Genomic DNA, 25,286 nt, shown 5'->3' on the forward strand with positions numbered 1-25,286 from the left:
GGTCGCTCAGATCCGAGGATTGTGGGACGCGTCACCTTTTCCCTTCTTTGGCTCGTTCTTCTGTCGTCCCTTTCCCCCCCCCCTTTTTTTCACCTTTCCCCCTCCTGTATGATGCATGTTAAGTGTGCTGCGTGCTCTATTCCATTTCGATTCCCCCCCCCCCCCCCGTTCTCCACCTCCTAGCGCGATTTGCCCAACTGCGGCTTTCGGTTCGTGCGTTTGCCGTTCGGGCTACTTCGATTATGGTTATCACTTTGTCTTTCACACAAAACTACTTGGGTTCAATTCCCTTCTCAGCCCACGGCGCTATCAGGAACTATTAAAAAACCTTTCTCTCTTTTTTTTTTTTTTTGGTTGAAATTTCCCATCTCCCTTTGTGTGATCAAGGCTCAATGCGATTTCAATTGCCGCTCTCCCTGCCTCTCTCTCTCTCCCCCTCTCTCTCTTTTCAATCTCAACTCGTCCTACCTTCGCATCAGAACTTTACTCTTGTTTTTTTCTATTTCTTCATACAGTACAGTACAGTACAGTCCAGTACAGTACAGTACAAAAAAATGCTCGGTCGGCTTGCGTTGCTGCGACTCGGCTCAGCGGCTCAGACAGCTGCACGCATCGGCGTTCCTCGACCACCACTTGTTCTACTTCCATCCTCATCCTCATCCTCACCATCCTCATCATCATCCTCGTCATCCTTCTCTCAAGTGCTGATGCCGCGCGCAGGTCGATCCATGGCGACCTCAACAGCCACCAGCCAGGGGTCTGGCAGCAAGTCCAAGCAGCGCCACTGGCCAGCGTGGCTCGCGCCGTCCGCGATCGTGTGCGCGGGCGTCGTGTACGTCCAGCACGAGCGCGCGCTGTTTGAGAACGAGCAAGCACGCCTGGTCGCAACCGAGGGCCCCGACGCAGTGCTCGCGTCAACCGAGGCGCAGCGCAGGCAGTCCGTCCAGGTCACCCTGCTCAGGACGCTGCCGACCCGCGCACTCTCACGCGTCTGGGGCGCATTCCACGAGCTCGAGCTCCCCGTCTGGATCAGGGCGCCAGTCTACAAGACGTACGCCGCCATGTTTGGCTGCAACCTCGACGAAATGGCTCAGAAGGATCTCAGCGCCTACCCGAATCTGAGCGCCTTCTTTATGCGCCATCTCGTCGAGAATGCGCGTCCCATTGCGTCGTCGCTCATGGTCAGAGCACACCACCCCCCATTTTGTGGGAGAACCTTTTTCTGCATTGGCACTGACTGGGTTTTTGATTTTGTCCCGTCGTCAACACATAGGTCTCGCCGGCTGATGGCAAGGTGCTCCACTTTGGCGTCGTGGACGATGATGTGATTGAACAGGTCAAGGGCGTGCCGTACTCGCTGCAGCACTTTTTGGGCGAAACACCAAAGACAGAGCGGGCAGATCGCACCGGCCACTCCAAGCCTGGCGACGCCAAGAAGCTCTTCCACATCATCATTTACCTGGCTCCTGGTGACTACCACCGCTTCCATTCCCCTGCCCAGTGGACTGCCACCAAGCGCAAGCACTTCCCTGGTTCGGTTTTCTTTTCCTTGTTTTTTTTTTTGTTTGTTTGTTCGCTCTGTGACAACTACTGGCACACTCAAGCTCCTAATTCTGAATTTTTGACTGATTGTCTTTGGCTTTTGCTTTGATTTGCAACAGGCGAACTCCTGTCTGTCGCTCCTGCCGTCGCCGAAATCATTGCTGGCCTGTTTGCCTTCAACGAACGTGTTGTACTGCTCGGCAAGTGGGCACATGGATTTTTCTCATTCTCAGCAGTCGGTGCCTACAATGTGGGCTCGATTTTGATCAACATGGACAAGGTATTTTGATTATTATTTTACTTTGTTGTATTGCAACAGGGTTTTCACAACCTCAGCTCACCCTTTCTTGAACTTTTTTTTGTCTCAGGACTTGATGACCAATCGCGGCACCAAGTACTCGCGTCATACTGTGTTTGATAAGGAATTGGGCGCGATTGCCGTGGGCAAAGGCGAGGAGATTGGCACGTTCAATCTTGGCTCGACCCTGATTTTGATTTTCGAAGCACCTGCTGATTTCCAGTTCAGCGTGTCCAACGGCCAAAAGCTGCAGGTTGGCCAGCCCTTGGGAGATGTCGTGTCCAAGGAGGCCAAGCCATCGTCCTCGGGCCGTTTCTGGTGATGGATTGTTTTTGGTTGGACGGATTTTGGGATTTTGCGATTGTTTGTTGTACAACATTTTCCGCGAGCGCCTCTCCTCCATCTCTGCCTGCACTGTCAATGCGTGTCCATGTTCCATGACTGTATTGCAGTCTGAGTCTTCTTCCAGTGAGCGTTTTCTTGCATTGACAGACAGCAACCTCTTTCCACCGATTTGACTGGGGTTTTGTTTTGAATGCTTTCTTCCAATGCACAATCCCAACTCAACCCCTACGACTCGTAGATCTACTTTACTTGACATTTTCCCCGTTCATTCTTCCTTCATTCATAGCTCTGCTTTGTCAGTCAATGCAATGACGATGAGTGCTTCAGCGCCAATCTCGCTCAGTCACCACACTGCGCGCACTGCTGCCGCCGCCGCCGCCGCGTCGTCGTCGTCGTTTGGTGCTATTAACAGCAGCAGCAGCCACAGCATTCTGGATGTGCCTGGACGCCTTGAGCGGCTGCTGACAGAGACGCAGGTTGCCGCTGCGGACGGGACGACCGACAAGGGCCTTGCGACCGTGTCACTGCGCTCGCTCTTCACGCTGCTCCAGCACGGTCCGTTCAAAATGATGATATTCCTGAATGAATGACGATGTATTTGAAGATGAGCGGATCATCATGCAATTTTTGTTAGGAAGAGTATGAAAAAAACGAGAAAAAACGACAAAAACTCACTGTTTCTAACGTTGGATCTTTTGTTTTTTGAATCTTTTGGTATGAAATAACGCTCGAATCAACGACGACGACGACGATACGGAAAATGGCTGGATAATCTTCGACCCTGATCAATGCAAAAAAACAAAAAAAAAAAAAAAAAACATGCTAAACACTGCGGGACATTGCACGACCCATTTGGCCGACAAATCGCATGGAATTGCGAACAAAACCGAAAAAACGCTACCATTCCGAAACCGCTGCTGCACACGACTTTATATCTGCCGGACTACGTGCGGCGTCCTTCGATGTGGCTGCATTTGGACAAAATGCTACCATTGCAAAAACAAAAAAAATGCTGGCAAACTCATTGGGCCTTGGCCTGGTTGCGTAAACCGCTACCCGACCAACGTTTGTCAAATTCTACCCCCGTAACCGCATCTATGACTGGCTGGACAAACGCTACTACTACTGTACAAACCGCTAACGACATCTGGAATCACCTTCACATGCTGGACAACGCTCCCCCCCCCCTTCTTGCTGACATGCAGCCGAAGCAACGAAAACGCTCCCGCCGCCGCGCGCATTCAGCTTCCTGTCAATGGCAATCGAGGGTCGCACGACGAATGCCCACCACGCCCAGTTGAGTCATCATCCTGACTTGACATTTTTTAATAGGAGGGTGTTGATTGAATTGCGAAAGAATTTCTCACTGTCAATGGTTTTCTTGTTGTTTTTTTGTTTATGTTTTTTGTTTGGACTCGTCAATCTTTTCCAGACTCAAATGCTCATTCGACGTGCTCATTTTAAGCAACGGATGGTCGATCGTGCCGCTGCTCAGCGACAAGGTCGCGCTCGTGTCTGCCATTGTGCAGCGCCGAAACCTGGACGGATCGCTTCCGCCGGCCGCTCAGGAGCAGGCAACAACAACCACCACCACCACAACAACAACAACAACAACAGCGTCAACACCTTCCGTCATGCTCGTGAATGCACAGCACTCGCTCGTCACGTGTCGGGAAGGCCGTTACTCGGTGCAGCTCGAGGTGCTCGCGCCTTACACGACGGCGCGCGAATCGGGCATCAAAATCGACGTGCTCAACGGCTGCTCTGCGAACGAGCTCTTCTTCACCGTGGATGACCCTGACGTCGACATTTCCGTCGAGCCATGTCTGCGCCAGGAGGTGCTGCGCGCCACTCCGGCGACGACGGCCATCCGATGCCAGTTGCCTCCAACAACAAGCGTCTCGGTGCAGTGGACGCGCAAGATTGTTGACGCGGTTGTGAGTGCGGCCACCAAGGAACAGTTGCCACTCTCTGCCGTCGTCGAACAACAGCACCTCCTTTCCGTCGGCGAAAGCCTTTACGTGGTGCTGTCGCAGTTTGACTATACCATTCACAACGGGTCCATCTCGGTGATTGAGCTCAGCATGGACGCCAATCTGCGCATCTTGAACGTCGAGACCTCCACCGGCGCGCTCAAGCGCTGGGACGTCACCACCGTGCAACCGACCGACCCCCATTTCGCCGAAGTCAATCCTCCGTTTGAGGACGAGCCCGAAACCAAGGGCAAGCGACCTGCGCGAGCCCGCCAAGTGCTCAAGGTGGTGCTCGAGTACGGCGTGGAAAATTCCTTTGAGCTGCGCGTGTCGTCCGAATGCGTGCTGCCGTCCACCACCTGCTCGTTTGGCCTTCCCATTTTCCGGCACATCCGTGGCCCCGTCACGCGCGAGAAGGGCTACATGGCAGTTGAGTCCATGACCAACATTGAGGTCGAGCAAACCGCGCAACAGAGCGCTTCCGTCATTGACATTTCCGAGCTCCCCACCGAGCTCCGCAAGCGTCACACAAACCCTTTGCTTCTCGCGTACAAGTATCTGGTCCCTTCCTACACGGTGGAGCTGAGCATCAAGAAGCACCAGGATGTTGATGTTCTCGTCGCAACCATCGACCAGGCGCAGTTCGTGGCCACCGTCACCGAAGAAGGCAAAATCATGCACAAGCTCACCTTCCGCGTCCGCAACACGCAGCAACAGTACCTGCGCATTGCACTGGCACCCAGCTGCGAGATCTGGTCGACGGTCGTGTCGGGCCAGCCCGTCAAGCCCGCCCGCGACAACCTGACTGACGATGTCATGATCCCGCTGGAAAAGGTGTCGGCCTCTTCCAAAGGTGGTGCTCGCGGAAGCAATCACTCGACCTTCTTTGTTGAAATTGTCTATGTCAAGCGGCCCGGTGGTCTACCCTCCGCCACGTCCGAGCCAGCTGCACGCGCAGCCGCTGCTCGGCAAACCCTCACTGGACCCAGTCCCGCGGCTGCTGCCAGTCGCGACGTGCTGCTTGGATCTCGCGAGGATGTTCGGCCTGTCGCATCCGAGTTTGCAATGGGCCGCACTGGCGAGCTGTCTGTCGTCTTCCCTCGCGTGGACATTCCCATCAACCATTTGTTTGTGACCCTGTACTTGCCCACTGATTTCATCTACGCCGAGTTTGAGGTGAGTGTGCGGGAGGGCGTTTCCCTTGGTTGTGTGTGTGTGTGTGTGTGTGTGTGTGTGTGTGTGTGTGTGTGTGTGTGTTTCGTTTCCAGCTCATTTGTGTGGTTTTGCGTGCGTAGGGCGATATGAAAGAAACCCAATGGTTCTCCGTCTCACCTTCAGAGCCTGGACAAGACGATCTGAATGTGATGGCTGGCCTCCTGGCGCCAAGTGGCCGCGCCGGTGCTCCTTCTCGTAGCATGGCTCGTCCCTCTGCTTCGTTGGCCATGTCCAACGCCATCATGCCCTCCCAAATGTCGACCCGTGAAGTGGTTCAGGAGGAACCTCGCTCAGCGCGTCATGCCAAGCTGGGTGTTGTGCCAGTGAAGGTGGAGATGGTGACGGAAGGCGCGCAGTACCGTTTTGAACGCCTGTTGGTTGTTCAGCAACCCATTCGGATTAGCGTGCCCTACAAGCGAGTGGAGCGACGCGACTGGAAGCCCCGACGCGTTGATTCCGCGTGCATCGCAAGTTGGTGTTCAGTGTTGTGTGAGACGGTTGTTGTTGTTTTTGCTGTTGTTGTTGTTGTTGTTGTTGTTGTTGTTGTTGTTGTTGTTGTTGTTGTTGTGTTTTGTGAGTTTGTCAGAGTTTGTCCGAGTTTTATCAGAGTTTGTCTGATTTTGTTCTTGTTTTGCTTTTTTTTTTTTTTTTTGTAGACACTTTGTTGCCTCAAACCTTGATTCTACTTTGTATTCTTCCTTTTATTTGTTGCCTCAAATCTTGTTCCGACCTTCTCAGATTCACTCGTTTTATTATTCCTTTCGACTGTCAACCATGATGATTGGCGGCGCACCAAAGCGCGGGCGGCCGAGCCACGCGTCGCTCGTTGCGCAGGCAGCAATCCAGGCCAGCAACGCAGCCCACCAGCAGCAGCAGAACTCTGCTCGACTCAGTACCCTCATCCACGAGCAGGCCGAGCGGGCGCGCGCCAACATGCACGAGTACCAGCAGCAGCAGCTGGCCTCCCGCTCGCACGCCGCCTCGCTGTTCGGCTCGTTGCACGGGCCTGCCAGCAGCAGCAGCAGCAGCAACATCAACAACAGCACGAGCAGCGGCTTGCAAGCGGACGGCTCGCTCTCGGCGGTCGCTCCCGACGGAACGCGGCTCGTCCGAACCTGGTAAAAGATGATTTGAAGATTTGTTTTTGGCGCCAAAATCCAGCGCCAACAGCCTACATCCAACATAGACGATCTGTTCCGAGGCTTTTTCGGCTCTTGGTCTGACTTTGCTTTGTGATCTTGTTTATAGGGTGAAAAAGTGGGTCGATGTTGCGCACTTCCGGACGTACAAATGGGTGCCGGGTAAAGAACAACCAAGAAACATGTTGACTTGCCGAGATATGTTTTGATCATACATACATGGACGGGTGTTTGACTTGACTCTGGTGTGTGTGGTTGGCTTGTTTGAATTCTGGGCTTGATTTGTGGGCTTGCTTTTCTCTGTGGCAGAACTGCACCCTGATCGGCGTGATCGAAAACGCGCAATTCCGGCCGTTGCCCGACCGGTCACCAAGATGGCGCGCCAGGAAGAGCCAAACGACGCTGACGATAACCAAGAGACGGATTCGGGCGCGCCGATTCTTGACGAGGCACAAGCGATCGCGAGTCAGGCCTCCGAGGCGCGGCAGACCCAGCAGTCGATTGCTACTTCCATCGCTCAAGAGGCTGCGGGCATCATCCACGCGCGCGGACTGAAGCGAGAACTCAACGATGAAGATTCAAGCGACGCGGAATCTGATCCGAAAGATGAGTCTGCCGTCTAACGCCCTGCCCGCTATTCGTAGCTGTGCAGTTGGCTTTCGATTTCGCTTGTTTTATTATTTTGTTTTCGATTTTTTTTTTTCCGTTTGGGTGGTTTGATTTGTTTGATTTGTTCATGGGATCTCGTTGATGTCAATCTGAAACTGATGTTGCACTGGACGTTATGTATGTTGTTGAACTGTATTTCATTCAAAGAGCCGAAGTCGTTGCTGCTTTTCACACAACAATCCACTGCATGTCTATTTCTTCTGCCACGCTTGCTCACCGACTAATGAGCACGAATGTCGAGAAGGGATGAGGAACAAAGACGAGGCGCAAACCAACCCAGTTTCTGAGAGCTTAGCTAGTCTCCCTTTTTTTTTTTTTTTTTTTTTTGAAATTTCAAAAGATCTTTGAATGTTGTCCTATGATGATATGACCGAGCGACAGCGCGAGGTGTACGACTACGTCAAGAATGAGGTCGTCCTAATGTAATAGTAGGCTGCATTTATTGAAACAGTGTGATAGCGCGGTGTGGACTGACGAAATTGGAGAGATAGGCTTAGCGGCGCTCGCATGAACGAGGCAGAAGCACAGGCCGTTGTTGAAGGGCTCAAAGTGAACACGAAGCTGATCTTCCTCTCGTAAAGGATCTGACTGTGACTGAAGCTTGCGAGTGGGTAAACCAGCAGCGTGTTAGAGAGTGGCTCACTGATGGATGGGATGTGGGCACAGGCTGAGTGCGAATCCTATTGCAGCGGTGACGATAGCTGACTTGCTCAGAGTGAACAAGACGATCCAGAACCTCTTGTAAGGCATTTCACTCTTATTGTTGCATGAGAATGAGTGAGAGCAAGAGGGTATTCAGAGTGGCACACTGATGGAGGAGATGGACAGTCTGCAAGAGAATCAGATTGGCGATGCTGATGCTGTGGCAATCGCTGATGCACTCAAAGTGAACACAACGCTGAATGATCTCGAGTGAGTCAGCTCTCTTTGACGGATGCATGCGAATGAGTGATTTCAGGCGAGGGTATTCAGAGAAGTGCTCACTGATGGAAGGAATGAACAGTCTGAAAGTGAATCAGATTGGCGATGCTGGTGCGGTGGCCATCGCTGATGCACTCAAGCTGAATATGACGCTGAAAAAGCTCAGGTAAGTCATCTCGCTTTGAGTGATGCATGTGAGTGGGTGATTCAAACGAGTGCTCACTGATGGAGGGGATAGACTTGATGAGAATCAGATTGGCGATGCTGGTGCGGTGGCCATCGCTGATGCACTCAAGCTCAACACGACGCTGGCAAGGCTCCTGTAAGTCCTCTCACTTTGACTGATACATGCGAGTGGGTAAACCAGCAGAATGTTGAAGAGTGCTCACTGAGGGAAGGGACGGACAGTTTGGTTGAGAATCAGATTGGCAAAGCAGGAGCGCAGGCGATTGCTGAAGCACTCACAGTGAACACGACGGTGACTGAGCTACGGTAAGGCATCTCACTGTTACTGAAGCATGAACGAGTGGGTGATTTCAGCAGCACAGGGCATTCAAGTGCTCACTGATGGAGGGGATAGACTTGATAAGAATCAGATTGGCGATGCTGGAGCGCAGGCGATTGCTGAAGCACTCAAAGTGAACACGACGCTGACTGAGCTACGGTAAGGCATCTCACTTTTATTGATGCATGTGGGTGGGTAAACCAGCAGAACATTAAAAAGTGCTCACTGATGGATGGATGGGATGGACAGTCTGCACCAGACTCAGATTGGCGATGTTGGAGCGCAGGCAATCGCTGAAGCACTCAAAGTGAACACAACGCTGATCGACCTCCAGTAAGGCATCTCACTTTGACGGATGCATGTGAGTGAGTGATCCAACGAAGGGCATTGAGCACTCACAGGTGGGAGAGGATTGTCAGGTTGTCTGGCAATCAAATTGGTGACATTGGAGCGCAGGCAATCGCTGAAGCACTCAAAGGGAACCCGACGGGGATCACAGTCGAGTAAGTTGCCGTGTGCTTTGCTCGTCTTGGCCGTATCTTTGGTTCGAAGTCTTCCAACTCACCATTTGGGCGACAGTCTAAACTCTAATTGCATTGATCGTGCCTTTGTTCAATTGGTTAAACAGGCACAGAAAACCAAAAACCGTGGGCTTTACCTTTCGTATGTTGGTAATTTCGAGATCATGGAGCTACCGTACTAACTGCTTTTTGTGATCGCTTGTTCCTTGCACAGCAACGACACTCAGTTCAACCCACTTGTATTCTCTTTACTTCCACGATTGGCGAGTACTGAAGACATCCAAGCAGTTCTCGGCATGCTGACCAGCGGGTTGGAGCTGGAGAATCAATCCCAATCTCTACCAGCTCTACCAACCGAGATTGCCGAGCTCATTATGGACGAAGCGTATTACTGGCAAGGCGTTCAACACGCCAAACGAATGCATGGTGACCAGCACTATACTTTGACAGTCACCGTGCCTCGGAGCGTCATCGGAAATTCGATCCGCGTGAAAACAATTCAAGTGCTTCGTGAGTGGAAGTTGTGTCCCGACACCATCAGTGACTGTGTTTTCGACTTAACTGTCCAGGATGAACAAGGTGCTGTTCGATACGAATGTCTTGTGCAGCCGACTTTCGTCGATTCAAACCTCCTCCAGCTTGCGACAATCTGGCCAGCCAATCATCCTATCCTCCGGCAAATGCGCGAGGGTTGGCAAGTTCGAGTTGCACGCAGCAAGTCTAACGAATATGTGCGATTTGAAGCGCTTTATGTCGGGTATGTCTAAAGTGCAGCCTTTGGAGCAAAACGCCTTTTTTCCCCCTTTTCGAATATGTTGAACGTTCCCAACAGTGTTTCAGCAGGTTTAAGTGTTCGACCTTCTTGAGAGATGAGACAAAAGCCTCGAATGAACAGGCTGAAATGCAATTGGCTTCTTGTCGACCGACTCACATTGATCGAACAAGATGAAAAACCGCACCTTTGGCGCTGTGCTGTCGTATCAGTGTGTAAAGTCAGGAATGAGAGCTCGAGGCAGAGAAGACCAACTTTAACTTTATTGGAGCAGTGCGAGCGCAGGGCACTGCCTGGGCTGTACTGTACCGATGAGGTTTGAAGAAAGCTCGTTGGATTAAATACAAAGCGAACAAAACATGTCACGACCCTTATGTCAACGTAAGCGAGGTGTACACATCGGCGGTGAGACAGGACGATGTTGCAGTTCCGATGACTTTGGTAAACGCCACATCCCATGCCGCAAGCACAAGATGAGGGTTGGCGAGAGGAACTGCAGCAACCAGGCGCTCCCAAAAGTCGGCGCGGACGACGCAGGCATCTTTGATAATGAGCTGCATTATGCTGGTCGGTGCAGCGTCTTCGCTTGTGGTGTCTGCGAGGAAGAGTTGTAGAGAGCGAACCGGAGCAGTCGCGTCCAGACCCGGCAAGAGGGCGACCCGCACAAGACGCGCTTGAACATGGACGCGCTGTGCCGGAAGAGACGACAAGAGGAGAGCTGAGAGTGACATTGGTTGGTCACGACCAGAAGAATGCCGCGACACGAATGGGGTTTGGAGATGCAAGCTTGGCTGGGGCACCACGGCGTCCTCCACATTCGAAGCCGACGAGCCAAACACTAGTGTGTAAAACACAGTCTGCTGTAAAGGATTGGCGGTGTTGTCAAAGTTGCTTTTGCGCAATGCAGTGAGCATGGAGTGCAGCGCTGGGTCGGTGGCAACCATCTTTTTGTTCTTGATGCGCAACGAGTGAAAGGCAAATGCAGCGTCCTCCGTAATGGTGCTCAGTACGCTGGTGCTGGCTGAGACTGGAAACTCGACTTCACAGACACCTCCACCCTCCAATTGAAGCAGACAGCAGGTCAGCGTACCAGCGGCGGTACGAACAACGAGAGACTGCTGCCACCGCTGATACTTGCGCCGCACCCAGCCACGGATGTTGACGACGGCCAGTAGCGGGTTGATTTCAGCCAGCGGCGTGTACACTGTCAAGGGAGCGGCAGGAGGTGCCGACAGCACGTCGTCGCCCTGATCAGCAGCAGCATCAGCAGTGCTGGTGGACAAGTCTGGGAACAATCGCATGGGCTTGAGTTTGGTCAGCGGACGCGAGGCACCAGGGCTGGCTGCAGATGCTGATGCAAGAGCCGATGGCGGCGTTGTGGCCTTGTTATTACTGTTAGGGCCTTGCGACAACATGCCTCCCTTGGGTGTGGACACGACTGCTCGCGAATCCGCTCCAAACATCGCTGTGGATGACCCGAGGAGCGGAAGAAGAGGGCCACGAATGGCATTTCGTACCCACTTGCTTGGACTATGCGGCGATGTGGGGTGGATTGGAGGAGCGTCCGCTGGGCTACTGGCCAAGAGCTTGCAAAATAGCGGTCCGATGATGAGGGGAATGCCAGTTCCTTGTGTGACAATTTCACGCCTGTTTAGAGTGTGAGTTAGTGAGTGTGTGTGTGTGTGGGGGGGGGGGAAAGGGAGGAAAGACAAAAGAAAACAGAGAGTCAGACGAAAGGTCAAAAGTGCCCCAAACAAAAAACGATACAAAAAAATAATTCACACTTGCCATGGCGGATGCAGCTCAAGCTTGCTGCCGAGGGTCAAGGACAACCGTCGACACGTCACCAAGTCCATCAAAATGTCCACCACCGCAAAAGACTGCTGCGAGAGCTGCTGAGAGGGCTGAGAAGGAGCAGCAGTCGAGAGCTTGTTGGCCAGATTCACGGTAAACACGCGCGAACGCGTCGTGCCAGAGACGACCTTGCATCGCACAAAGTAGCAGTGGCATTGAACAAAGTCTTGCAGCAGCTCGACGACAAGCAAATCTTCGAGCGGCACGCTCGGAACGGCGGCCTGCATGGCAGAGGTGAATGACGGTCCCAAAGCAGACGCTGTCGCGCTGGCCATGCGCCGGTTGTTGTACTGCCAGAAGGAAAGCTCGGACCGTTCGGCAAGAGCCAGTTTTTCGAGACGCTCGGCCAACCCCGCTGGCACAAGCTGGACGCGCTTACGGCGGTGCGAGCTGCTGGGTGACATGTCCGAAGCGTCCACGCCGCTCGCGCCATGGTAGTCCTTGCGAGGCGTTCGAAAGCTGCTGCTGCTGCTGCTGCTCGCTGGGTCGGTCAGCTTGAACCAGGCCGCACCGGCAGAGAGGGTGGTGGCACCGTCACCGCTTTCGTTTGGAGCGCGTGGAGGCGGGGTGGACGGGAAATCGGCATGCTCCCCTGCATCTGTTTGGTCATTGTCATCAAACTCGAGCGCATCACTGTCATAGTCGACGCCAGGCGGAAGAGCCGTGCGAGCGGAAGACAATCCCGCAATCGCCGCGCTGTTGTTTGCCGAGTGGTGGGACAGATCAAAGAAGCGCATGGCCGCAGGCGTCGTCGTTGCCATGTCCACTGCGAGCTGTAGCGTCGAGGGCGGCGGTTGTTGGGTGTGTGGGGTGGCGGGCATCAACGGCACGCCTGAATCCAAAGCGTGATGCTGGTCGTCGTGCTCGAGCGCGCCAATGTCAGAGAGTGCGTCGTCGTTGGCCAGATCCAGTGCTTTCTTGGCGGAGGCGCCACCAAAGTTGAGATTTTGGGACAGGGCAAAGGAGAACTTGGAAAACGGCGTGGTTGGCTTCACTGGCTGACTCTTTAAAATAAACGGGGTGTTGGCCTGAGCAACGGTGAGCGGTGCTGGAGAGCACTGCTGCGGTTGCGAATCTGCTGTGGACGGAAAAGGCTGCTGCTGAGATGGCTGAGACGAGAACTGCGCCTGAGAAGCAGAGAAGGCCGCGCCGGGAGTGAAAATGTCAGAGGATTGCGTTGGGAGGGCACCCAGCAGCAGTGCCGAGTCGTCGCAGGCATCTTCCGGACTCGAATCATTAGAAAAGTCGTCCAGCATGTCGTCGACTTGGAGCTGTGAAGCAGGAGGCAAAAACACCCAAGCAAGCCAACGAGAAGAACAAAAAACAAACCAAAAACAAAAACAAAACAAAACAACAGCAAAAAGTGACGAGTCAGTTCCCCGACCTCAGGCGTTTTGTTCAAAGCAATCGGCGTCCCAGTCCTACCATCCCTGGCATTCGCTCGCGTATGATCGGGACTGCAGCGGTGATTGACAGCGGTCAGGAACGTCCGAGTCACTTCCCAACACCAATTATCAATCTCCGATGCAAGCTCACTTACATGAGCCTGGCTGCGTCGGCAGCCGACTGAACGGACTAAAGCTTCCAGACGCCTGGTAGCTCGATGGCAGCTCGGCTCGTGGCGTTGGCGTTCCGTGCATTGTGCGAAGTCGGAACTGGCTTCGCGGGTCAAACTGCGAGCTTGGTGCGTCGTTTGGCGGCGTGCCTCGGTGCAAATCAAATCGCTGACCTGCATGCTGCATTTCAGAGCAAGTGGTGCGGGACGACTGTCTTGGCTGGTCTGACTGGGATTTGGCGGGAAACAGCGCCAAAGTTGCAGCAGTTTGTTCCGCTTGGTGGTCTCCGTCATCATCATCATCAGCATCATCATCTTTGTCCTGGCGCTCGTCCTCGCCATCGTCATCATCGTGACGTCGTCGTGTGTGTTCTTGCTTGACTCGCACGGGCGGCTGGCGATGGGACGACGTGCTTGCAGACCGCCGCCGCGGGCTTGGCGTTTGCATGCGAGCAGCGTCGTCCTGTTCCGTTCGCGACGCCCGCAGCGCCTCCCGCTGCGCCTGTGCGGCACCAAGCCAATAGTAGCAAACACACAAAAAACGCACAAACAGTACAAAACAGTACAGCCAGAGTGAGTACGTGCGCGCGTGTGTGTGTGTGTGTGCGAAAAACGAAATGGCAAAACTGTGGCGGGATTTGGTTTTTTACTCGAAACGCATCGTATGAAACGGGCTGCCACTCGCTCATTGTGGATTGTGATGTGGCGAGAAAACCCAGAATTTGAAGTAGAAAAAGACTGAGACAAAGAAGCGCGGCAATGAACGTCAAACGCTTCATCGCTTTGACCACACAAACCATCTTATCTTACATGGACGACCGCTTGTTGCTGATGGCTGGATTTTGTTTTTCGAAAGTTCGACCCAACTAACTGTTCATTGCACCACAACGCTTCGTGCCTCTCATAGAACAATCATGCTACATAGTACATGTATTTCTTGACATTGCATGCAAGGTTTTTTAAAAAAACCACAACCATAATTCTCATCAAAAAGGAAGAGGCAGCGATACGCAGGCACTAAAACAAAAAGCGTCGTGCTGCTGTTAAAGCAACGCACCAATGTCACGAACCGGCTGATTGGCAGCCAAGTTGGTAAAGTAAGCGGCGAGACCTGCAAATCGGGGACGGGCCTGCGGGTTTTCTTCCCAGCACGATTGCACCATCGCATAGAGGTGGGGTGAGCAGTTTTCAGGTCGGACCAGACGCTTTCCATCGTCCAGATACGCAAGGACTTCGCGACCATTCATCGCCCCGTACGGCACAGCTCCGTACGAGAATGCTTCCCCTGCGTTTGCGTTTGCGTACGGATGGAAAACACGGTGGTGAATGCATGGAGGCTTCCAACCAATCGGTCGCAGACAACCACGGGCATGCAGTTTTGACTTACAAGCCAGCACACCATAAGACCAGACGTCGCTTTGATGCGTAAACTTGCGATAGTTGAGACACTCGGGAGCCATCCACTGCAGCCAAAAAACAACCAAAAAAACCAAAACAAAACAAAAAAAAAAAAAAAACAAAAAACAAAACAAAAAACAAAACAAAAAAAAAAAAAACCCCCCACAACAACAACAAATGAAGGTATCAAAACACGCCATGCAGTGAGTAGTATGTGACAACAAACATCGTCCAGGCGGCCATCCACGTTACCTTCACTGGCAAACGTCCTTTGTGCTCCATGCGGTAGTAGTCCGTCTCCTGAGCCAACGCGCGGCTCAAGCCGAAATCGGAAATCTTGACGGTCAAGCCGTGTCCCACGAGACAGTTACGAGCCGCAATGTCGCGATGCACAAAGCGAATCGACTCAAGGTAGCCCAAACCCGATGCAACCTGCGCAAGGGTGTGGGCAAACTCGTTTTCGGTCCAGGCAATGTTCCTCTTCTTTGACTTTTTCAGCACGTCGCGCAGGTCGCCGTACGGCAGCAATTCAAGGACACAGAGATGCGGCTCAGCTTCCAGCAATGTGGCAATCGCTCGAACCACATTCGGATGGTTGAACTGCGAAACCATGCGTGCCTCCTCGATAAACTCGTTGTGAGACTGCGGAGAGGCATCCGCCTGGATGGTCTTCACGGCTACTTCCAGGTCAGACTGCATGGGGTCGTGAAGCAGGTACTGTGCGTCGGTTGGGACCAATGCGCGCGGCAAGAGTCCCCGAAGCACAACGCCAAATGCGCCAGAACCTAGTTTCTCGCCCAGAACAAGTCCGTTGCGTAAAGTTTGAGTGACCTTGGCCGCCGACATGTAAATTCGAGAGCCGGCATACTCGTACGGGTGGCTATCACCTTGTTGGGGCGAAGCAGCATTGTCATAGGTGGATGACCTCTGCGGCGGCGCAGAAACATAGGCGTAAGCGCTGTCTGTTCCGCGCGATGAACTGAAGTTGGCAGAAGCATACTCTGGTTGAGGTGCTGCTCCCACCGCAGAATACAGCGGGTCTGTAGTCGAATTGGCGTAAATGTCGCTGGACGGGGTTCCGAGGGAGGTGGACCGCATCGGAAAGGTGTCGGTTTTGCCGGTGCTGATCGCGTGGGCTCGGTTGCGGCGTCGACGATAGAGCACAACCGCAACAATCAGTGCCACAACGACAAGCACGCCAACGATTGCACCAATGACGCCTGTCGCGGACGAGGCCGAAGCATCCGGAGAGCGGTTGTTGGCAGCATCAGAAGCGGCAGAAGCAGAAGACGCCGAAGCGGCCGAAGCCCGAATGGGTGCCAAAGACGAGGAAACGATAGAAGCCGAGGCAGCGGATGCAGAAGATGCGGTCGCTCGAATTGGTGCTAAAGACTTGGAAACGACAGAAGCAGAGACAGCCGATGCAGAAGCTGCTGACGAGCGGAGGGACGCTAGAGACGTAGAAACGACAGACGCCAGAGTGGCAGCCGAGGTCGAGGCCGCAGATGCATAGCCCGCGGCCAAAGACGAAGCCGACGAGAGCGGAATGCAGCTTCCATTCATGGGGGTGAAGCCAGTGGAGCAGACAGTGCAGAGTGGCGTGCTCGAGCAGTAGAGACAGTTGTCACTGCAACACGAATCGTTCCCCGCCGCAAAGCAAGTCGCGCAGATCGAATGGCAAACTGTTCGAGATTACGAAGCAAAAAGGTGGCGGCGATGACAATGCTTGCAGTGAATAAACCAATTCAGCGCTCCGAACTTTTGAAAAACCAGATCGCGCCGAACACGAGTCTTACCAGTGGGGTTGTTGACATTGCCAAAGGTGCTCGGAGGAGCGTTGGTGCTTCCAAACGCAGTAAAGTTGTTTTGACCTAGGTAGACAGAGCTCAGCATCGTTTGCCCCTGGAAGAGGCCAGGTGGCAGTGTCGTCAAACCATTGTTGGAAAGTCGCCTGCTCGTGACCCCAAGGCGTGACCCCAAGGCGCAATCCCAAGGTGGGCGATCGGTGAGAAATGCGGAAAAGTTTCAACCAAGTTTGGATTGCATTCTGCTTACAAGGTGGATAGCTCCACTCCGTTAAATGCACCGGGTTCGATCCTTGTGAGTGTTGGCGTGGCAGTAAACGTCCTGAAAAGCAAGCAGATCAGTCATTTTGTGCTTTCGTTTGGCATGGGATCCAAGACAGCTCAAGTTCCGAGCGTCAAATCTTTACAGAGTCATATTCGAGAGCCCAGAAAAGGCATTGGCAGGGATGGTTGTCAAAGCAGATGCCTCCAATTTGCTGCACGCACAGAATCGTCGGTGAGTAGGATTGCAGAATCGATAAAATGATGAGCATGCAACGAAGACAGCCCGCTACGGTTGCGCACAAACTGATGGAGTTGGGTGCTCCTTGAAACAGATTCGCCGGAAGGGACTTGACTGAACTGGTGCGGATTGACCTGGAGATTGGGGAGAGGTTTAGGAGGCGCAACATAGGAACAGGAATGTTTGAGGTGAGCCATCGATGCCTCGATCATTGCGAAACAGTGAACGGAAAAAACTCTGGTTACACAACAACGTTCGGCGGCAGCCCACCGAACATGCCAGCCGTCAAGCTTGTGATCCGAGTTCGATCAAGATACCTGTCGCCAAACATTAAGTGCACAACCAGTACATAGGTTCAACTGTACGCCAATTCTTACAAGAAGGTCAGGGATGGGAGTCCATGAAATGCGTTTGCGACAACCGAGGTGAGTTTGGTGTCCGAGAGGTCGCTATTCCAAGGCCAACACAGAACGGCACAACAGTTTGTGCCTTCGATTCAATTTTGGCTCAGTCTTTCAAAAGCGCAGTTCGTCTTACAGCACACTCAACGATGACATGCCGTTGAACTGCGATGCGACCAACTCTTTCAGCTCACTCCCAGTGGCATACTCTTCGTAGCTCCCCAAATGCCTGTCGAACGCAGCGTGAGTAACGGCCGAATGAACGCAAGTCTCAACAACAACAACAACAACAACGCGGACGGACAATGTGGTCACTGCAGACAATCCAGAGAACAGACCAGCAGCGAATTTCGTGACACGAATGCCCGCCAAGTTTCTGAGTGATACGATTGAAATGAGCGAGCTGAGACAACAGCGGGATTGCGATTCTCAACTGGTCGGACGTACAAAGTGTGGAGTGCGTCCAGATTTGCTCCAAAGGCACTCATTCCAATGGTGGTGATGGGGCAGTTCATCAAGGATCTAAAACCAAAACCGGATTGAGGTCGACCGTTTTGCAACAACTTACAACAACAAAACGCAAGGCAAAACATTGTCGGATTCGTTACATGGAAGTCAATCGGGTGAGCGAACTAAATGCGCTGTTCGGGATCGATGTAATGGCGGTGTTGGTCAGATCTCTGCATGATTTGTGTGGGCGATCCCAGATAAAGGTGAGTCACCCACTGCAGGCTCACACAGGCTACAACTGCTGCAAATTTGTCAAAGTGCCACTGACATGAGTTCGACGGTGGCAGGAATTCCCGTGGGGATTGAGGTCGTGGTGGCTGCCGGACAGCCGCTCACACTTTCGCTCGTGCACGTGGAACAAGCAGAGCAGGCGATGGCATTCGCGCCAAGTGGATGAGCAGCCAAAACCATGGCGCTGATGGCGAGCACAATGGCGAGCATGGGAATGCGAATTCGCATGCTAAACATGCCCCGAAACACATCAAGGTGAGTACTCGTTGGACAATATCAAAATCAAATCACACCCAGTCCTTCATATAGTGTTGACAGGCATGTTTGTTGTTGTTGATGTTGGACGCGTTTGTTGTTTCAAACTTGCCCGTTGTTGGCTTATTTTGATTTGTATTTTTTTTTGTTTGTTTTTTTGTTTATGGAGACTGCATCGTGTTTTGAGAAGCACTGAAGACTCTCGTTTCACCCTCGCGCTCATGCTCGCGCTCGCCCTTGCGTCTCGAATTCATGTAGGATGACATGTTGCTTATGGCCGAGTCGGTGTCAGTCGTGTAGTCGTGTGGGGGAGTGAGAGCGAGTGGCAACAAGGAACAACCTGCTCCGCTCCCTTGAGAGCAGCGCACAAACCCGATGTGGCCAATTCTATCGCTCACCGCGACAACAAATCCATGAATGCCTAGAGTTTGCGCATGGTTGGACGGAGAGCGAAAGAGAGAGAGAGAGAGAGAGAGAGAGAGAGAGAGAGAGAGAGAGAGAGAGAGAGAGAGAGAGAGAGAGAGAGAGAGAGAGTGAGAGAGAAGAAAGAGAGAGAGAGACAGAGAGAGAAAGATGCGGAGAGATGGATCAGAAACACATAAAATCAAAGAGAGACGAACGGAGCACTCTCAGGGAACAGCGCGGGTCAACAGGGAGCGAGCGTAGAAGCGAGCGATAAAGCAGACTACCTAGACGATGGCCGAGGCACTGCCGTGGATACAGCAGACGGAAGGCAGCACACAATGGCCATTCAAACAGAAAGAATACAAACAGGATCAACGGCGGCAAAACAAAACAATGCTCTTAAATTCAATTCAAAAAAAAAAAAAAAAAAAAAAAAAAGAGTAGCAAAACAAACAGTCAGGAAAACAAAAATAGACTGAGACACACACACTCTAAACACTGTTCGTGTTATGGATTGATGTGCGTCTGTATTTGGAGTGTGTTCACTCGTCGCTTTGTAAAAGTGAAGTCTCTTCTTCCCTATCATTAGTCCCACCATCAACTCATTACTCATGTCTTCGTGGAACGATCTCTGATCACAGCAGTTCGTCGGGCTGGAAAAAATAATTCGAAACCGTATTGTTGTCATCTCTGAACTTCGAGACAACCTCAGAAAAGAATCACGAGCAAAGCAGAACAAAGACTCACGATCAAAGCAGAAGAAAGACCACCGATTAAAGCGAACGAAGACCAAAACATAGCAGAACAAAGACCAACGATCTAGCAGAAAACACAAAACCACACTTCACTGACAAGAACAGCAACTACCGGATCACCATGTTCCTCGCTCACTTGGCCTGGCTGTTCTTGCGGTTCTTGCGGTGGCGGCAATGATCCACCCACGTCAGGATGGCAGTCATGATGAACACCTTCACCGTGGACGAGATCAGGACTGACTGAATGATGGACACACAAGCAGAGATAAACCACATGCGGTAGATGTCGTCGTCGTCAAAGGTTTCACTGAACGCCCAGAAAACAGTCAAAAAGATGCCGGTCGCGCTGAAGACAAAGCACAAGAAATAGGCCACATATTGCCAGGCGTGGGGAATGCGCCACGCGCTCCAACGGTCGGCGAGAGAGCGCTTGCGAGGCTTGGAAACGGGCTTTTCGTCGTAGCCAAAGTTGCCCACCGAGGAGATCGAGGAGAGCTCCATGGCGCTCTCCAGGTTGGCCATCGTTGTGCGCACCTGGGTCGGGTATCGGAACGAGTGGCGGAAGAGCTCAATGATCAAGGTCGAGAGAGGGAAGATGATGAACGTCGAGATGATGCCGTTCACAATGCTGATGGCAAGCGACTCGGTTTCAAAGCTCATCTGGTTGTAAATGAGCGTGTTGAGGCCCATGCACATCAGCAAGGTCGTTGTGCCAACAGTGGCACGCGCCACATGCGAAAAGTTTCGATCCAGATGCCTCTTGACAAAGATGGAGAGATAGATGTGGCGATTCTTCATGTTGAGCACCAGTCGCTCTTTGAAAGGCATGATTGGCGTCTTGTCATCCTTGCCACTGGAAGAAATGTTCAAAATCTCGGCCACAGCATCGTCTTGCGCAAATTCCTTGTCGAGCACGCTGCCGAGCTTGGACGACGCGTCCAACAGATCGCGCTTGACACGACGGTCATTCCGAATGGCAAAAGGCAGCAGAATGAACAGGTAGACAAAGACAATTGCGGCCAAGAAGACTACCAGCCACGGGCGCTCGGCAATACGCTCGCTCAGGTGCCGAGTAACATCGTCAAAGTCGATCGGATTGATTTCGAAAATGGCAAACGCAGTCAAATGCGTGCAATTGCACAGAAGGGAATCGGTACCGTTCGAGACAACCGAGCAGCCCTTGTGCGAAAACTTGCCCGTGGTTTCGTTGCGGAACATGCACACAAGCGTATTGTTGGGATTGACCAGAGGACGGAGCACGGGGATTCCAATCAGAATCGGATTGTTCGGATCCAGATTGCCCACAGAAATCTCGTTGCCATCGGCGTCAGTGAGGCGCAGCGAAAAGGTGTCTGAGGCTTGCTCGTCGGTCGCATTGTCGTAAGCGAACGGGTTGTTCAAGTGGTGGACGTACTCGACACCAACCACAGGGGCTGAGCCTGCAGCGTACGAAGGCACGGTAAAGTTGGCGCCGGCAGTTCGAGAAATGGGCGATGCGCCAAGGTTGTTTGAGTCGCGGTTTTCGTTGCGAATGACGATATCGTGGGTCTCGATCACATCCACATCGCCAGGGGCACGATTGGCACGGGCAGCCGAGCCAAGACGTTGCAGCACATCGAACGCCAGCGCCGAGAATTCGCGCGACGCAGGGGAATTGTTGCCCGTTTGCAGCAACGGAATGGCGCGCAACAGCGAGCCGAGCGTCGCAGCCAAGTTGACTTTTGCGGCCTCCTCGATACCAACCGTGCGCAACAGACCCGCAACAATACGAAGGGCTCCGAGAGCGGTGCCCAGACCCTCTGTAGTGAGCTCGTTCGGGAAGCGCGTCAGCTCAAAGAACAAACCGAGAGTGTCTGTCAAATCTTGCGGCGTGACGGCATCCGCAGTCTCCGCTTGGGTGGCATCGACGATAGCCACAGCACCAGTGATCAGCTGCGAGCGAATCTCTCGGCGACTGCTCGTGTCCGCGCCAGTACCAGCATCGGCAATGGCGTTGACAAGCGTCGATGCAAGGGCAATACCCGAGCGCGACTGATCCGAGTTGAAAACACTCTGGGCTTGATTCAAGACAACCTCACGCGCGGCCGAATCCGTGTTCAGATTGCCGGGAGGAGTGACGGTGAAGACCAGAGTCTGGGAGAACTGGCCACCGAACGGCGAGGATGAGCGGATGGTCACCAGCATGGTGCCCGGCGGCAACGAGTCAATGTAGAAGAGTCCGGCTTGCGCAGACGCCTTTGGGAAGAAGGAAGTGCCATCCGATGTGCCGCTGGAAGACTGGGGCCGTGAGAAGAACAGGCGACCCATGTCCGTCACGCTTGGCGGGCATTGCAACGAAAACACGTCCTGCATGAAGATGCCAGAGTCGCTTCCATCAATGATGCAGCTAGCGTCGCTGCGGGGGGCTCGAACAAGGAAGTCGATGGACTTGTTCAGAGAAGACGAGACATTCGATGTAGACGTGTAGAATGTGGCAGTCACAGTCGCCGTGAGCACGGTCGCAACGGGCAGCTGGCTTGCGTCAAGTTGCAGTGAGGCGAGCGTCGAGAGGGAAGCATTGAATCCAGTGACAGACCAGGACGTCGTAACGCCATGAATGCAAAAGCCAGACCCAGTGCCGCCACAGACATTCGCTCCGCCAATGATGGATGAAAGCTCAAGGCGATCAGCTGCCTCCAGGTAAACGACAGCATTGGGGTAGTCGAGCCAGTTCTCTGCAAAGTTGAGGAAGGTGGAATTTGAGCCAACAGGCATCGTCACAAAGTACGGGTTGCTGACAGTCACACTCGAGCCGCGTGTAGTGCGGAACCGCAAGACATAGGCCTGGCCAGCAACAAAAGTGCCGCGAATGACAGCGCTCAAGGTCTGATTGGACGCGTCGGACAGAATAAAGGGTCGAACCGAGGATGTCACTCGGGCGGTGGGATTGCTGGAAGGCGCGACCTCGGCACTGTACGAGAAGGGAGCGAGGTTGCCGTCCTTGAGTCGAGACCAGCGAACCGAGACAAACCCGGGGCCAGGGCTAACCTCAAAGTTGTCGCTCGCAGTGGCTGCCCCGCATCCCAGCGCAGCAAATTGGGATTGGGTGGTTGACGCAGCATTGGCCCACCAGGTGTACGAATCCGGGTCCTCGGTCTGGCACGCGTCCAGCGTGCTGTAGGCTTGAACGACAACATTGTCCAGGAATGGCTTGCAAGTCTGGCAGACGGAGATGGAGGAGAAGACGCAGCTGGTGCGCATGCGAAGCACATAATCAGCAACGATTTGCCCGCAAATGGTATTCAAGTTGAGGCCAGGGAACTCGATAGCAGCGTTCGGGAAGTTGGTAATGTTGACCGCCGAGGAGGAGCCACGATCAATTGGAGCACACTGACCCAACGTTCGAGTGCAAGTGTCGCCCAGCGTGCCACAGCGATAGCCGCCGGCGCACAGACTGCCAGTGGGACATTTCGAGCCCGAAGGCACACAGACGCCGTTGCCACAGTCGAGTTGGCCTGCACATTGAGTGCCGACCGGGCAGACGAATGCAGTATCGTAGCACCCAGAAGTCATTGTGGTCGCAAGTGGGCAGGTCGTCATGTTGGAGACGCAGAGCGACCGGTCAGTGTTGCAACGGAGCGGAGTGGTCGAGTTGCAGCAGCCAGCAGCGGTGGCGTTGTTCTGGCAGAACGTGGTGATAGCTTGCGTGCATTCCGACGACAAGGCCGTTCCAGAGGGGAAGTTGCAGCGTTGGCTCATAAAGTTGCAGAGTGTGGCATTCTGGAACGGGCAAGCGTAGCCGCAAAAGTGCTGGCTGTTGCCATTGCAAGTGAAGGGACCGGTGGGGACGGTTTCGTTTCCAGAGCTGCCAGTCGGGGAGCTCGACACGGAAGGGCTGTACGAGGCTGTAGTCGTGAGAGTTTTGGAGCTGGGAGTGACGGTAGAGATGGAGCTTGCAGTGACCGTTGAGTTTGCTTGTGCCGTGGAGCTAGCAGCCGTAGATTCCGAAGCAAGGGATGCTGAAGATGCTGAAGCGATAGACGCCGAGGCAGCGGATGCAGAAGCTGCTGTAGCTCGAATGGGCTCTAAAGACGTGGAAGCGACAGACGCCAGAGTGGCAACCGAGGTCGAGGCAGCAGATGCATTGGCCGCGGCCAAAGACGAAGCCGACGAGAGCGGAATGCAGCTTCCATTCATGGGGGTGAAGCCAGTGGAGCAGACAGTGCAGAGTGGCGTACTCGAGCAGTAGAGACAGTTGTCACTGCAACACGAATCGTTCCCCGCCGCAAAGCAAGTCGCGCAGATCGAATGGCAAACTGTTCGAGATTACGAAGCAAAAAGGTGGCGGCGAAGACAATGCTTGCAGTGAATAAACCAATTCAGCGCTACGACCTTTGAAAAACCAGATCGCGCTGAACACGAGTCTTACCAGTGGGGTCGCTGACATTGCCAAAGGTGCTCGGAGGAGCGTTGGTGTTTCCAAACGCGGTAAAGTTGTTTTGACCTAGGTAGACAGAGCTCAGCATCGTTTGTCCCTGGAAGAGGCCAGGGGGCAGTGTCGTCAAGCCAGTGTTGGAAAGTCGCCTGCTCGTGACCCCAAGGCGGGCGATCGGTGAGAAATGCGGAAAACTTTCAACCAAACCCGGATTGCATTCCGCTTACAAGGTGAACAGCTGTACTCCGTTAAATGCACCGGGTTCGATCATGGTGAGTGTTGGTGTGGCAGTAAACGTCCTGCAAAGCAAGCAGATCAGTCATTGTGTGCTTTCGTTTGGCATGGGATCCAAGACAGCTCAAGTTCGTAGCGTCAAATCTTTACAGAGTCATATTCGAGAGCCCAGAAAAGGCATTGGCAGGGATGGTTGTCAAAGCAGATGCCTCCAATTTGCTGCACGCACAGAATCGTCGGTGAGTGGGATTGCAGAAGCGATACAATGATGAGCATGCAACGAAGACAGCACGCTGCGGTTGCGCACAAACTGATGGAGTTGGGTGCTCCTTGAAACAGATTCGCCGGAAGGGAGTTGACTGAACTGGTGTGGATTGACCTGGAGATCGGGGAGAGGTTTAGGAGGGGCAATTGAGGAGTGTTTGAGGTGAGCCATCAATGCCTCGATCATTGCGAAGCAGTGAGCGAAAAAAACTCTGGTTACACAACAACGTTCGGCGGCAGCCCATCGAACATGCCAGGCGTCAAGCTTGTGATCTGAGTTCGATCAAGATACCTGTCGCCAAACATTAAGTGTACAACCAGTACATAGGTTCAACTGCACGCCAATTCTTACAAGAAGGTCAGGGATGAGAGTCCATGAAATGCATTTGCGATAACCGAGGTGAGTTTGGTATCCGAGAGGTCGCTATTCCAAGGCCAACACAGAGCGGCACAACAGTTTGTGCCTTCGATTCAATTTCGGTTCAGTATTTCAGAAGCGCAGCTCGTCTTACAGCACACGCAACGATGACATGCCGTTGAACTGCGATGCGACCAACTCTTGCAGCTCACTCCCCGTGGCATACTCTTCGTAGCTCCCCAAATGCCTGTCGAACGCAGCGTGAGTAACGGCAAGTCTCAACAACAACAACAACAACAACAACAACAACAACAACGCGGACGGACAATGTGGTCACTGCAGACAATCCAGAGAACAGACCAATAGCGAATTTCGTGACAGAAATGCCCGCCAAGTTTCTGAGTGATACGGTTGAAATGAGCAAGCTGAGACAACAGCGGGATTG

At 53.2% G+C, this 25,286-nt stretch overlaps 8 protein-coding genes across 9 annotated transcripts; 4 read left to right on the forward strand and 4 right to left on the reverse strand.

Moving 5' to 3' along the window:
* Positions 1–457: 457 nt before the first annotated feature.
* CAOG_06602 (phosphatidylserine decarboxylase proenzyme) lies at positions 458–2,401 on the forward strand. The gene is made up of 4 exons (XM_004344173.2): positions 458–1,181; positions 1,274–1,532; positions 1,662–1,822; positions 1,911–2,401. The coding sequence occupies exons 1-4, from the start codon at positions 555–557 to the stop codon at positions 2,160–2,162; spliced, it is 1,299 nt and encodes a 432-aa protein (XP_004344223.1). The 5' UTR covers positions 458–554; the 3' UTR covers positions 2,163–2,401.
* A 63-nt stretch (positions 2,402–2,464) lies between these two features.
* On the forward strand, positions 2,465–6,008 carry CAOG_06603 (hypothetical protein; the record flags this gene model as incomplete). The annotated part of the gene is made up of 4 exons (XM_004344174.2): positions 2,465–2,740; positions 3,391–3,481; positions 3,618–5,334; positions 5,454–6,008. Coding segments are annotated over exons 1-4 (2,440 nt in total), but the record flags the coding sequence as incomplete, so codon positions are not given.
* A 79-nt stretch (positions 6,009–6,087) lies between these two features.
* Positions 6,088–7,382, forward strand: CAOG_06604 (hypothetical protein). Its single transcript, XM_004344175.2, has 3 exons — positions 6,088–6,491; positions 6,622–6,674; positions 6,822–7,382. Exons 1-3 carry the CDS (start codon positions 6,148–6,150, stop codon positions 7,133–7,135), a joined length of 711 nt encoding a protein of 236 aa, XP_004344225.1. The 5' UTR covers positions 6,088–6,147; the 3' UTR covers positions 7,136–7,382.
* Positions 7,383–7,499: 117 nt separating this feature from the next.
* On the forward strand, positions 7,500–10,178 carry CAOG_06605 (the record flags this gene model as incomplete). 2 transcript variants are annotated; one of them, XM_004344176.2, is made up of 12 exons in its annotated part: positions 7,500–7,603; positions 7,673–7,756; positions 7,848–7,922; positions 8,010–8,093; positions 8,185–8,268; positions 8,341–8,424; positions 8,511–8,594; positions 8,683–8,766; positions 8,857–8,940; positions 9,027–9,110; positions 9,187–9,270; positions 9,343–10,178. In XM_004344176.2, exons 1-12 carry the CDS (start codon positions 7,530–7,532, stop codon positions 9,893–9,895), a joined length of 1,458 nt encoding a protein of 485 aa, XP_004344226.1. In that variant the 5' UTR covers positions 7,500–7,529. The 2 variants fall into 2 exon arrangements, with proteins under 2 accessions (XP_004344226.1, XP_011270673.1); XM_011272371.1 differs by having other exon boundaries at positions 8,857–8,893; positions 9,064–9,110; positions 9,343–9,895.
* A 93-nt stretch (positions 10,179–10,271) lies between these two features.
* CAOG_06606 (hypothetical protein) lies at positions 10,272–11,315 on the reverse strand (the record flags this gene model as incomplete). Its single annotated transcript, XM_004344177.2, has 2 exons — positions 10,272–10,495; positions 10,991–11,315. The coding sequence occupies 2 exons, from the start codon at positions 11,313–11,315 to the stop codon at positions 10,272–10,274; spliced, it is 549 nt and encodes a 182-aa protein (XP_004344227.2).
* A 363-nt stretch (positions 11,316–11,678) lies between these two features.
* Positions 11,679–13,010, reverse strand: CAOG_06607 (hypothetical protein; the record flags this gene model as incomplete). Its single annotated transcript, XM_004344178.1, has 1 exon — positions 11,679–13,010. The coding sequence occupies one exon, from the start codon at positions 13,008–13,010 to the stop codon at positions 11,679–11,681; it is 1,332 nt and encodes a 443-aa protein (XP_004344228.1).
* Positions 13,011–14,221: 1,211 nt separating this feature from the next.
* Positions 14,222–16,600, reverse strand: CAOG_06608 (syk-prov protein; the record flags this gene model as incomplete). The annotated part of the gene is made up of 5 exons (XM_004344179.1): positions 14,222–14,326; positions 14,380–14,594; positions 14,697–14,772; positions 14,960–16,389; positions 16,504–16,600. 5 exons carry the CDS (start codon positions 16,598–16,600, stop codon positions 14,222–14,224), a joined length of 1,923 nt encoding a protein of 640 aa, XP_004344229.1.
* A 3,103-nt stretch (positions 16,601–19,703) lies between these two features.
* Positions 19,704–24,076, reverse strand: CAOG_06609 (hypothetical protein; the record flags this gene model as incomplete). The annotated part of the gene is made up of 2 exons (XM_004344180.1): positions 19,704–23,635; positions 23,980–24,076. The coding sequence occupies 2 exons, from the start codon at positions 24,074–24,076 to the stop codon at positions 19,704–19,706; spliced, it is 4,029 nt and encodes a 1,342-aa protein (XP_004344230.1).
* Positions 24,077–25,286: the final 1,210 nt, after the last annotated feature.

Source organism: Capsaspora owczarzaki, assembly GCF_000151315.2.
Source record: "Capsaspora owczarzaki ATCC 30864 unplaced genomic scaffold supercont2.12, whole genome shotgun sequence".
NCBI classification, from domain to species: domain Eukaryota; class Filasterea; order Ministeriida; family Capsasporidae; genus Capsaspora; species Capsaspora owczarzaki.

Coding starts and splice junctions, on each gene's coding strand:
- CAOG_06602 (XM_004344173.2), top strand. CDS start 555: ATGCTCGGTCGGCTTGCGTTGCTGCGACTCGGCTCAGCGGCTCAGACA. Junction 1,182..1,273: donor CCATTGCGTCGTCGCTCATG/GTCAGAGCACAC, acceptor GTCAACACATAG/GTCTCGCCGGCTGATGGCAA. Junction 1,823..1,910: donor TTTTGATCAACATGGACAAG/GTATTTTGATTA, acceptor TTTTTGTCTCAG/GACTTGATGACCAATCGCGG.
- CAOG_06604 (XM_004344175.2), top strand. CDS start 6,148: ATGATGATTGGCGGCGCACCAAAGCGCGGGCGGCCGAGCCACGCGTCG. Junction 6,492..6,621: donor ACGCGGCTCGTCCGAACCTG/GTAAAAGATGAT, acceptor TCTTGTTTATAG/GGTGAAAAAGTGGGTCGATG. Junction 6,675..6,821: donor GACGTACAAATGGGTGCCGG/GTAAAGAACAAC, acceptor TCTCTGTGGCAG/AACTGCACCCTGATCGGCGT.